General features: G+C 34.5%; 1 protein-coding gene across 2 annotated transcripts in view; it reads right to left on the minus strand.

The window, feature by feature from the left end:
• DPH6 (diphthamine biosynthesis 6) overlaps window positions 1-13081 on the minus strand; it is a 195440-nt gene that overhangs the window by 13107 nt on the left and 169252 nt on the right. Inside the window, exons 7-9 of one of the 2 annotated variants that reach the window (XM_055278625.2) lie at window positions 11594-11688; window positions 3299-3386; window positions 684-1984 (exon numbers count right to left, since the gene is read on the minus strand). In XM_055278625.2, the coding sequence (XP_055134600.2) occupies window positions 1931-1984; window positions 3299-3386; window positions 11594-11688 (237 nt within the window). In that variant the 3' untranslated portion in view covers window positions 684-1930. Of the gene's footprint in view, window positions 1-683; window positions 1985-3298; window positions 3387-11593; window positions 11689-13081 lie in introns of those variants that run through there. The other variant, XM_063639071.1, reaches the window with a different exon arrangement.

A 13081-nucleotide genomic window follows, 5' to 3' on the forward strand; every position in this document is an offset into this window, starting at 1 on the left:
TCAGAATGTATCACAAACATAAACATAAAGCACAAAGCTATCAAATTTCGACAAGATAATCCAGATGACCTTGGATTTTGCAATGATTTTACAGATATAACATTAAAAGCTTAATACTAGAAAAAAAGAATTGATAAGCTGGAGTTCTTTAAAATTAAAAACTTGTGCTTTGTAAAAGACACTGTTAAGAGAATGAAAAGACAAAACATAGAACGGTAGAACATATTTGCAAATACATATTTGATAAAGAACTGTTATCCAAAATATACAAAGAACTCTTAAAACTCAATAATAAGACAAAAACCCCAATTAAAAATAGTCAAAAGATTTGAAGAGACATCTCACCAAAGGAGATACACAGATGGCAAAAAAACATGAAAAGATGCTCAACATCATATATCTTTAGGGAGTTGCAAACTAAAACAACAATGAGAGAACACTTCAGACCTACTAGAATGGCAAAAGTCCAAAATCCCTACAATGCTCAATGCTGGTCAGGAGGTGGAACAACAGAAACTCTCATTCATTGTTGGTGGGAATACAAAATAGTACAACTACTTTGGAAAACAGTGTGGCAGTTTTTTTTACAAAGCTAAACATAATCTTACCATATGATCCAGTAATTGTGCTCCTTGGTATTTATACACCTGAAAACTTAAAACTTATCTTCACACAAAAACCTGTTCATGGATGTTTATAGTCGCTTTATTCATAATCGCCAAAACATGGAAGCAACTCAGATGTTCTTCAATAGGTGCATGGACAAACGAAATGTGGTAGAAACAGACAATAAAATTTCATTCTACACTAAAAAAAAAATGAGCTACATATACATGACAAGATATAGAGAAACCTAAATGCATATTAATACATGAAAGAAGCCAATCTGAAAAGCTATATACTGTATGATTTCAACTACATTACATTCTGGTAAAAGCAAAACTATGTACACAGTAAAAAGATCAGTTGCTAAGGGTTAAAGGAGAGGGAGGGATGAATAAGTAAAACACAGAGGATTTTTTAAGGCAGTGAAATTATTCTGTATAATACTACAATGGTTGACAAATGTCATTACATATTTGTCAAAACCCATATTATGTACAACATCAAGAGTGAACCCTCATGTAAACTATGGACTTTGGGTGATAATAATGTGTCAATGTAGGTTCATCAGTTGTAACAAATGTACCACTCTATTATAAGACATTGATGGTAGGGGAGGCTGTGAATGTGTGGAGGTAGAGGGTATATGGGAAATCTCTGCATTTTCTGCTCTATTTTTGCTGTGAACCTAAAACTGTTCTAAAACATAAAGTCTATTTTTTAATAGAAGTTTTCTAAGGTCAACACAGGTAATACTGAAAAACAGCATTTTAAAAATCAGTTATAAAATAACCTGTAAGAGTTGACATTCTTCCTAATTGTCCAATAATGTTGAAACACTTCAACCATGAATATATTTAAAACAAAAATGATAAATCACTTTGGCGACACCCAGCAGAATAAAAGCTTGACTGGCTAAATAAAGTGACCATCTTTTCATCTTCATTTTCAAATGCCTCTGCATCATGACATTATTGGTAGGGATTGGAACAAGAAAGAGAGAAGGAAGAAAAGAAACTAGTGTGATAAAAAAAGAAATGCTACAGAAATGGGGTTTATAGATGTAATAAAAGAAAAAAAGGTCATAGGGAAGATGTGTTAACAAAAGAGAAAGAGTGAATTCCAAGAAAGTTGGCACTATTAATGAACGTGCCATTGACATTTTCCCAATTAATAAATGGTTCCACTAACTTCTAATGAAAGTATGTTTCTCTAAAAAAAAAAAAGTCATGAGAAAAAAAAAAACTAGTTATAGTAACTGAGAAAATATTGTGCAATTTTTTTGTATAGAAATGGTGGTTTAATGAACAATGTTCCAAAACACTTTTCAAAAATTATATATATAATTAGATGTTCTGTAGTTGTCAGGCACTGAGGACACCTAAAAAAAAAAAAAAAAAGAAGGAAAATGCAACATATTTATTCAGTGTCAGTGAATATGACACTTCAAAGATGTAATACTATTATCGGAAATACTGTTATCTTCGCAGCCTATTTCAGGTAACAGTATTGCGTCTTTGAGGTGTCATACTGAAGACCAATCAAATACCAAAACAACAAGGTGAACAGTGAGCTATTCGGGTAGAGCTGAACATAGAATGGCTGGAGTGTCTACACATGAATTCAGTGCTTTTGACTTTGTGTGTGTGTACATGGTAGCAAAAGTAGCTGAAAACTACAAGTTAGGGGTTCAAGTAAATCTGAAAAACATTTGGATAGTGTAACTTAATTCTTGTGGGGGTTACCAGCTTTTTGATAAAAGGTCACCAATAGTCATCATCCAGCCCAATTCCACAACCTATTTTTAATCCTGCCCATTGTCATTCTTCTGGAGAACTGGCACCAATAATTATCTTCACCTGCAGAAACCCTCTCATCTTGAGATTTTTGGCATTACCATTCTTTCCCTACTTTTGCCGAATTCTTGTTAATCCTCTTACTCCTTCGGATTTCCTATGATGTAAAATATGTAACTGTGGGTGTGCCTCAAGACTTGGGGGAAAGAACACTAAATATACATAAGACATTTTCTAATCCTTTTCTGTCACTACACTCATTTCTTCACATAATTTCAGCTATCATTTTTATGGTAACTAATATAAAGCAACATCTGAAGGATCAGACCTCTCAATCAAGGAATCTAATCCAGAACTTTATTCCACAAGATATCTTTAAATTAAAATTTTACTGTATCTTGACAGTGTATTTAAAATAAAACTCTTTATTGTAATTTTGCTTCACTTTCCATCTTTCATTTTTACTTCTCTTTTCCTGGATATTTTTGTAAAGGTTTTATTTCTCCTTTTCCTCTCTTAAGCTTTGAATAATGATGATCCAATTTATCCTCAAACCCTTCCCCTAATGCTTATGTACAGTAACTTAAATGTGATCCTGCTAGATGATTTCATATTTGGTTTTGTATTGTCCTCTCATTGTTTAATGTATATACTATTCCCTTTTTAACTGACCCGCAAACTTTTCATAAATGTAGTATCTTTTGTATCATATATAACTCTCAAAACTATAAGCATTTGTAAAATTCTTAGTTATTGACTGAGGGGCTGAAAAAAAAACACTAATGATAAAAATCAATTTTCTTTTTCCTGTCATCTGTTGTTACAGAATTATATATGCAAAGCCAATGTATATATCTCAAATTTCTATTGAAATCACTGTGAATCTTAGATTTACTTGCCTTGTCCTCCAAGTGCAATTCTAAAAAGCGTAGATAAGCCACAGGTGCAAATGCATCAGCTGAATGTATGACTACTTCTGACGAATCCCTGAAATACAAAAATTTTACAATACATTTATATGCTACAAAAATTGTGACAAATCACTTCTCCTACTGACTAGAAGAGACTGGACATTCTCGTTTTATATTTATCTCCATTGGTATACAACATGTAGTGATTAATAAATATTTTTAATAATTCAGTATTTAATTGGGAAAAGGTTCAAGTATACTAAGCTTTTAAGAAAAAACAGTGAGGCTTTCTATCTTCATAAGAACATAAGAGTTCAACTTTCAGGTTCACTCAAAGCTCTCTGAACAATTTTAAGACTTAAATTCTTGTTGAATTTCGTTTTCACACATTTGCTCGGTATAGGCTAAGCATTAAACATTAGTGCTTTATCTTCATTATTCTTTCATTTTCAAGAGGTAATTCATTCAATGTTTCACACAAAATCTCAATTATCCTTCACAAAAGCAATACTGGTGATGACTCTAAGCTCTAGATGAACTCTTCACACTGCAGTATCATTGCTATTAAAATTGATTGACATAGTAATTACCACATTCAGGTAAAATGGTATGAACTGCATGCTGGCACCAAATGGATACATGTAAATTAACTCAACTTTTATCAAAGATACCCTGTAAAGCACATATGAATAACTAAGATTATGTGTAAAGTTCTAATAACTAATTATTTTTTATTGTTTATTAAGAGAGTAATAATGTTTTGAATTTCAACTGAAAATTTAAAAATAGAAATTCCTCATATCACTTTAATGCCTTGGGAAGTACTTCTATTGTTTATATTAATAGTTAGCATTTTGACCATTGTAGTACAGTAAAATAAATCCTGACACTGACATTTTGTCACTAATGTAAAAATATTTTTGAATCGACTTGTATCATGCAAAGTTACTTGGTGGCAATAGAAGAAATCTCAAAATATTCGGCTCCAAATTATTAAACTTTCATAAGCAAAATGTTTACTTTCCACTTGAAAGATCAAGAAAAAAGTACGTTTGATGATTAAAAACCCCAATTATCATTCATGAACCTTTAGTATCAAATATGTATCTTTCTAATGCTTAGAAAAAATAACATTAAAAAGGCTTCTATGACATTAAAAGGAAAGCAACTTATAACAGACATAGAATCATTCAGATTCAGGATCCTGATGGAAACATATAATTTGCCTTCACAGTCTACATCAACCAAAGATGCCTCCAGGTATGATGAGGAACAGCAGCAGAAAGAGAAAGTACAGAGGAGGCCCTCCTGCTTGCTACCATCTGTCCCTCTGGCTTGACCCCAACTTGGTTTGTTAGCCCTAGTCTTACTGTTTTTCCATTTCCTCCACAGTTGCCTGCTCTGGTCCTATCTTGGCTCTTTAATCAAACCTCAATTCCTATTATACAATCTTACTCTTACATTAAATGTCAATATATCTGTTCCAGACTTTAGCCTTGGACACTGACCCTGAGCCTTAACTATGTCTAATTCAGGCAGCTTAGTTTTGATATTCTTGACAATGTGGTGCGCCAAAACTATAATTAACCTGAACTAATACTATCTCAGTAGAAAGGGTTTTAGGTCCTCCCTTCTCATGTCAGTTATCCCCACTAGAAACAAAGGGATGACAGCAAATAGCTTAAATGATCTGAATCAAGATTATTATCCAGGGAGAACATACGACATTCTGAGCACTAAATGAAGAATACTCTGGTTTTTATAAATTCTATTAAATTCATAATTTCTAATTGACTAACATAATTTCATTCACTTATACAAAGGAAGAGTCAACTGGGAGAGACTAGATTTCAAATGAACAGCTTTTAGTTTCAAGTAGACTAATACCACTCACTATTGCTCTTCTCTCTCATATACTATCACAGTGACACTCAAATTTCAAGGAACTCTGGTCTCTGCTTCATGGATTTCTCTGAATCCTGAAAGCAGAATCTGCCAGAATATCCTCAGATTAATCCAGAAAACTAAGACAATTGTGCCACAGCAAAAATGCTTCCCAGCTGGCTGTCCTCCTTTCCTTTCTCCATTAATCAGTGTAGCAGTTACCACCTGTCATATAGCTAGGTCTCTTCCACAGCCAAGAGCATGCCCGTGTTCTCTTTCATTACTACACTAGGCTCACCCTTACTTAACAACATCAGATGGGTAGCTGGGTTTGGTTTGGGCCTCTCTTCCTTGATACCAGCCTCCTGAGGTGTTGGGGTCAGGCCCTACCTCTCACCTCAAAAACAAAAAAAATGGTATTCCCTCTTGAGACCCAGCCATGGTCTTTGTCCCCACCTCTCCTCTAAAAGGACAACTATGCTAGGCTGGGACCGAACCACTGTTTACCTCTCTTGCTCAAACATATGGTTTCTGTATTCACTAAAAGGTATACAGATATTCCCCACGGACTCACACTTATCCTCACAGACATCTCAAATGTTATTTCCATGAAGCCTTCCCTGACATCCTCAGACAGTGGTAGTTTTCTCCTCTATGTGCTTTAGTATTGCATTTTTAGCTCTTTCATAACACATCCACTACACTATAATTATGTGTTTGTGTGCCTTTCTTCTGAGAGAGGAACCAGTTTTGCTCATCTTTGTCTGCCTGTCCCTGTTCTACCCCATCCTGAGCTCTATATAAAGTACATTGCCTAATATTCATTAGATATTTGTTGAATAAAAGAATGTACAGTTAAACTTTGTTAAGTATCCTCACAATTACACACTAATTAGTGAAACTATCAGAAACTCACAATGATTTTTCAATTACCTATCTTCATGTGAATATAGTCACGTGCCACATAATGCTATTTTTGGTTAAAGGCTGACTGGGTATTACGGTGGTGCCATAAGATTATAATGGAGCTGAAAAATTCCTATCACCTAGTGACATCACAGCTGTCATAATGTTGTAGCACAATTTTATTTTTAAAATGAATTTAGTGTAGCCTAAGTGTACAGTGCTTTTAAAGTCTACAGTAGTGTACAGTAATGTCCTAGGCCTTCCATTCACTCACCACTCACTCACTGACTCACCCTGAGCAACTTCCAGTCCTGTAAGCTTCATTCATGTTAAGTGCCCTGTACAGGTGTACCATTTAAAAAATTTCTTATATCATATTTTTACTGAACCTTTTCTATGTGTAGATACATTTAGATATATGAATATTTACCACTGTGTTACAGTTATTCAGTCTCCAGTACAGTAATATGGTGTCCAGGTTTGTAGCCTAGGAGCATATAGCCTAGGTATGTAGTAGGCTATACCATCTAGATTTGTTTAAGTATACTCTGGTGCTTGCAAAATGACAAAATTGCTAACAATGCATTTCTCACAATGTTTCCACATTGTTAAGTGACTCATGACTGTACACACTTTCTCATACATGCATATTGCATATATAAACATATTCATGTATGCACATATATATACACCAATAACACTATATGATATCCCTACCATAATAAAAATAAAAATTAGGTCTGAAAATTTAAATATAAGGAAAATAGCTCATAAATTTAAATAAATTCTCAGATGATACAGAATCAATGTAAGAAGGCAAATAAGATAAAGTACTTGCTTTATCCTCATTTTGAAACATGACATTACAGTGTTCTGTATTGAGTTATGCCTTGAGTGGGCAGAAAATATGAGTAGGTGGGGATGAAAATGAAGATAAAGTGTTTTAACCATAGGATTTGGTTCTTCCTTTCTTCTTTTTTCATTCTTATTCTTCCATCCACCCATCCATTCGTCCATCCATCCATCCATCCATCCATCCATCATCTATCCATCCCATATGTGGCAACTTTGTAGCAGTAACACAGTGATATTGATGATTAAAACAGAACTATAGAATTATCTCAAATACTGACATAAAATGTATACATGAACAGAGAGAAGAAAATGACTACTTTCATTAACATGACCTTAAGATTTTAGTTATGAATATACACATATATGTAAAATAAGTAATAAGAGAGCAGGTTTCTAATTTGAGGACCTACAATTATCCTTTTCTCTTAAAAGCTAGGCTATAATTCTTCTCAGGAGGGCTTCTCAGGGAAAAAACTCATTTTCTCATCTCAAAATTTGTATCTAGAGGTGAATGACTTCATATATTAATAGATACAAAAAGTGAATTGTAAACTGTTCTAGGTAGAAATATAAAAAATTATTTCCAGACAAAGGCTGTTATACTAGTCTTTCCTAAAAACATTTTAAAATGTTAATTGGAATTTGGGCAAAAGGTATCTCATAATAAACTTCTATTTATTTATTTTTTTAAATATTGTTATTCATATTGTTTTTTTTTTGAGACAGGGTCTTGCAATGTTGCCCAGGTTGGAGTTCTGTGGTGCAATTATAGATGACTGCAGTCTTGAACTCCTGGCCTCAAGTGATCTTCTTGCCCTGCCCTCCCAAAGTGTTGTGATTACAGGCGTGAGCCACTGCACCTGGCATAATAAACTTCTAGAACCACACTGATCTCTCTAAATTACTTCATTATACAAAAAAGACTCAATCGTGGAATCTACAAAGAACTTAAACAAAATTACAAGAAAAAAACAAACAACCCCATCAAAAAGTGGGCAAAGGATATAAACAGACACTTCTCACAAGAAGACATTTATGTAGCCAACAGACATGAAAAAATGCTCATCATCACTTGTCATTAGAGAAATGCAAATCAAAACCACAATGAGATACCATCTCATGCCAGTCAGACTGGCGATCATTAAAAAGTCAGGAAACAACAGATGCTGGAGAGGATGTGGAGAAATAGGAACACTTTTACACTGTTGGTGGGAGTGTAAATTAGTTCAACCATTGTGGAAGACAGTGTGGCAATTCCTCAAGGATCTAGAACTAGAAATACGATTTGACCCAGCAATCCCATTACTAGGTATATACCCAAAGGATTATAAATCATTCTACTATAAAGACACATGCACGTGTACGTTTATTGTGGCACTATTCACATAGCAAAGACTTGGAAACAATCTAAATGTCCATCAACAATAGACTGGATAAAGAAAATGTGGCACATATACACCATGGAATACTATGCAGCCATAAAAAAGGATGAGTTCATGTCCTTTCAGGGACATGGATGAAGCTGAAAACCATCATTCTCAGCAAACTATCACAAAAACAGAAAACCAAACACTGCATGTTCTCACTCATAAGTGGGAGTTGAACAATGAGAACACATGGACACAGGGAGGGGAACATCACACACCGGGACCTGTCGGGGGTGGGGGGCTAGGGGAAGGAAAACATTAGGAGAAATACCTAATGCAGGTTACGGGTTGATGGCTGCAGCAAATCACCATGGCATGTGCACACCTACATTAACAAACCTGCACATTCTTCACATGTACCCTAGAACTTAAAAGTATAATTTAAAAACAAACAAACAAACCCCCGAGGTATTGGTACAACTGCATTCTCTCTTGGGACTTTAGAGGAGAATCTGTTCCTTGCTTTTTCTAGCTTGTAGAAGCTTCCCACATTTCTTGGCTCATGGCACCATGTCACTCTAGTCTACTTCCGTTGTTACATCCCGTTCTCTGACTCGGACCCTTCTGCCTCTTTCTTCTAAGGATCCTCATGATTACATTGGCCCACCTGGCCCCTCCCTTGCCTCAAAAAAGATATCTAACTATAATCAAATAAGTCTGCATGTAAAATTTATTTTTTCTCGCCTTAGAGGTAGTCTTTTTTTGTAAAAAATAAAATGTCATTTGAACCAGACGTTTGAAGTAGGATTCCTAACAAATGATTAGTTGCATGCTAATTGTGGCAGACCATTATTACATCAAATATAACAGAAGTTATAAAATTTGTCCCCAAAATGAATTCTAAATGATTGGATCCAGAATTATTAATACTCAACTGTTAAAAAATAGTTACAGGAACTAAGCTCATCTTTTAATTGTATTATATGGAAGATTATATCTAAATAATATAACTTTCATTTACATACAGTTTTAGAATGCAGAAAACATGTTCACTCACATCTTCGCATTTATTGTATATCAGGCAGGTATGCTTAGGACATTTCAATTTTAAAGAGGAGGGGAGATTTGTTTATATTAAGTGATATCCTTTTTCTGCCAAATGAGGATATTTCCTAACCTATAACTTCAAGTTATAACCTAACAAAAAATATATAAAAGTATGTGAAACACCATATATAAACAAAAATAAACAACAACAAATTATAAATTAGTCCAACAATATTTAGCAAATAGCCTAATGTATGCTCTGACAAGTATGACAACAAGCACTGGAGGCAATGGCAACCAAAGCATATAAAAATGAAAGGATTTAGCAAAGTGGTCAGAAATGAGAAGGCAATCTAGAGAAAAGGTATCACAAAAGAAAAGTATGAAGCTGAAGTGAGGCATAGCCTATGAAGAAAAAAAAAAGCAAAGAATATGCTTAAGCATCAGAATTAGATTGGTGATTAACTCATAAATGAGTAAGAATGAAAAGACAGGGCTTCCTTTGTGTTTACAAGGTACATACCTGCGTGGTAGTACCTATCACTTATTGTTGATTTGCCTGTCCATCTCTTTGGTTACAGGAAGAACACCTACAGAGCAGGGCAGCAACTTGCAGAGTTCTACTCACACTTTGCACTGAAGAGCTCATTTTAGCACTAGAGGGTTCTAACCACTTTCCCTGACATCTTCTCTTTAACAGCATGAGTAATTCCCTTCATGCCACTGTCTCTGTCAGGCTTAAGTTTCCTTGTCTACAAAATGAGGAGGTTGAAAAGGATTCATATTCTAGGTATAAAATACTGTGATAAACATATTTTCTGGTTATGTAAAGCAGTACATGTCTTGTAATTCCATGTTGTCCATAAAGACTCCCAGGTGCTCTGGGACCTCAATTTGTCTGGCAAATGGAGAAAGTATTATTCTTTGGCATGTTTTCCTCTTATTGCTGTGCTTTTTTTTTCTAATTTGGTTAGTCTTATATTAATAAGTAAATATATCCCAAATTTTCTACTATAATTTCACACTAGCTTGCAAATGTTTTTCTAGAATAACAGTATTATTTCATAGAAGTAATAAGTTATCAATAGTTGACTCATTAATTGTTCTGTGATCATCATGGGCAAAAGAAATATGTCCTCTCCCATGAACAAACTTATGACTTATTTTTTACCACCTTTTATCGTAATTACACACAGATGTCTTTTTCCACCCTTTTGAAGGCAGAAACTATTTGAACATCAGTTGTGCCCAGGAGAACACTTTGGATGTAATAGGTACTTGATGAGTATTTGTCAAATAAATAATGATAATGTTGATTATAAATGGAAAAGAAATTAGAAGAATATGAAAGAAGAGTGCATGAATATTGCATATGGTAATGAAAATGTCGTCATATTTTACGAAATAAACGCATTTTTTAAGAAAATCCACCTGGAGTTGTTGTCTTAATTTTCTTAGATCCCTTCTTCCCTCATTACTGATACGTACAAAGAGGTTAAGTCTTAGTGTTAGAAATATTGAAGCCTTCCATTCAATCAAGCGTAACTCTGACAATCTTTTCCATGATGCATACAGGCTTAAGAAAAGCAGATAGTGTTCTCTTAGCATATAAAGAGAGCAACATAAATTAGAGCATGGATAATAAAGTAAAGAACTGAAGAAAGTTTCTGTTTTTCACTACACTAATTTTAACAATTTATGGCAAAGAAATCACACTACTCACCATCAACTAAATTCATTTTAAAACAAAGTTTATGTGTAAAAATAACCCCAAATAACTGAAGAGAAATGTTTAGCATTACTATTCTGAGTTGTTAAAGCCAAGAAAAAGAAAAAAGAGGAAGGAGTTAATGGAACCCACAGGCTACTGATGTGGCAGTTTATCAAATGTAGCTGTAATGAAAGATAAATAATACAGGCAATTCACACTTCATGAAAGGATAAAAGTGTCAGTGTGTAGGTACCAGTTTTACTGCAGGCCATAATCAGCAAGTAAACGAAAGTGCAATGTCTAAAAAGTTTATAGCCTTCTATGAAGGCCTCGTCTTGTCAGGTATTGATTTAGGTATTCAGACGACTTCACTGGTATTAAACAAATTGAGTGTTTGTGAACTTAGAGGACATGTTCTATTTTTCCCAACAAAAGTTGCCTCAAGCTTAATGTTAAGTTGCTTCCATCACTTAAATTTATGGGAAAAAAGAAAATGCTGAAATGATATCTTACACAATTATTTTCTTCTTAAATAGAGGGCAATCCAAAGTGAAAGTTTCATACTCTCCACCTTCTCCACAAACATGTACTCCATACTTCTTAGAAAGCTGAAAATAGGAAAACACAAAAAACAAGAAAGAAGTTTAAAATTAGACAGCATAAATGCTCTCTTATTTGGTCCTGAAAAATCCATACAAAAAACTTTAATTCCAAAATAGTTTGCAAGGTAAGGAAAACTAATTATATTTCTGCTTAAAACATGTTTAAAGCCATTTCAAAAATGTTATCATAAGGCATAGGATCCCTAAGAATGCCAAAACTCTTATACAAAAAAAAATTAAGAGGCCAGGCGCGGTGGCTCACGCCTGTAATCCCAGCACTTTGGGAGGCCGAGGCGGGTGGATCACGAGGTCAGGAGATCGAGACCATCCTGGCTAACACGGTGAAACCCCGTCTCTACTAAAAATACAAAAAAATTAGCTGGGCGTGGTGGTGGGCACCTGCAGTCCCAGGTACTCCGGAGGCTGAGGCGGGAGAATGGCGTAAACTCAGGAGGCGGAGCTTGCGGTGAGCCGAGATCAGCCTGGGCGACAGAGTGAGACTCCGTCAAAACAAAACAAAACAAAACAAAACACACACACACACACAAAATTAAGATTATTGTAAATTTGGGGAATGACACTAGCTTCAGATTCAAAGCTAGATTCAGTCACAATGTAATAAACAAAAATATATGCAGCCAAATTGGGCTCCCCCAACTCTTTGCCTTTAAGTGGAAGGGAATGAAAATCTGTGTTTAGAGAATTTCTCAAGGATACAAAAAAGCAATATAAGGCCTTTCCTTAGGCCCGTGAACAAAAGGAAGTCAAATACATGTTTATTATGCTTGCAGTTGTTATTAGGAAAGTTCCAAGGGCACTGAGAACTAGTAAAGTTCCAAAGCTGCAGACAAGCCTTAAGAAGGTCCAACTACAAGAAAGGTTGGGTAACTTATAAATTTGTCTAATCAAACCTGAAATTAAAAAAAAGAAAAAAAAAACCAAGCAGCAAAACACAAAAAAACCTATGATTTGCATTAAATATAAGCCATACCATTTAAATAGTCTTGATAATGAGAGTAAAAAAATCTCCTATCTGGTTGGCATATGTCTGGCATCAGTGCTGGGGAGCACTCTCCTTTCTACTCTGTGCTAACCACCCTTTCTAACAACTTTCCACCAAATGAACCTTCTAATCACACCTTTATAACTTATGACCACTCTCTTTATGTGGGGAGTATACCTTATCATTTATTAGCATTCTTTTATTAGAAAATGTTTTACTGAAGTTCTGCATAATTTCTGTAATCCACCACCAAAGAATAACTTGATTTTTAAATTAAATTTGGTATGGTTATTATCTTATAGAAGTGGTTCTGTTAGTCCCTAGTAAAATAATGTAAGCTGCTATGTTAAACCAAAATATTACCATTATAAAAGACTCATATATTCAAGAGGAGAC

Source organism: Symphalangus syndactylus, chromosome 5 (genome assembly GCF_028878055.3).
Source record: "Symphalangus syndactylus isolate Jambi chromosome 5, NHGRI_mSymSyn1-v2.1_pri, whole genome shotgun sequence".
NCBI classification, from domain to species: domain Eukaryota; kingdom Metazoa; phylum Chordata; class Mammalia; order Primates; family Hylobatidae; genus Symphalangus; species Symphalangus syndactylus.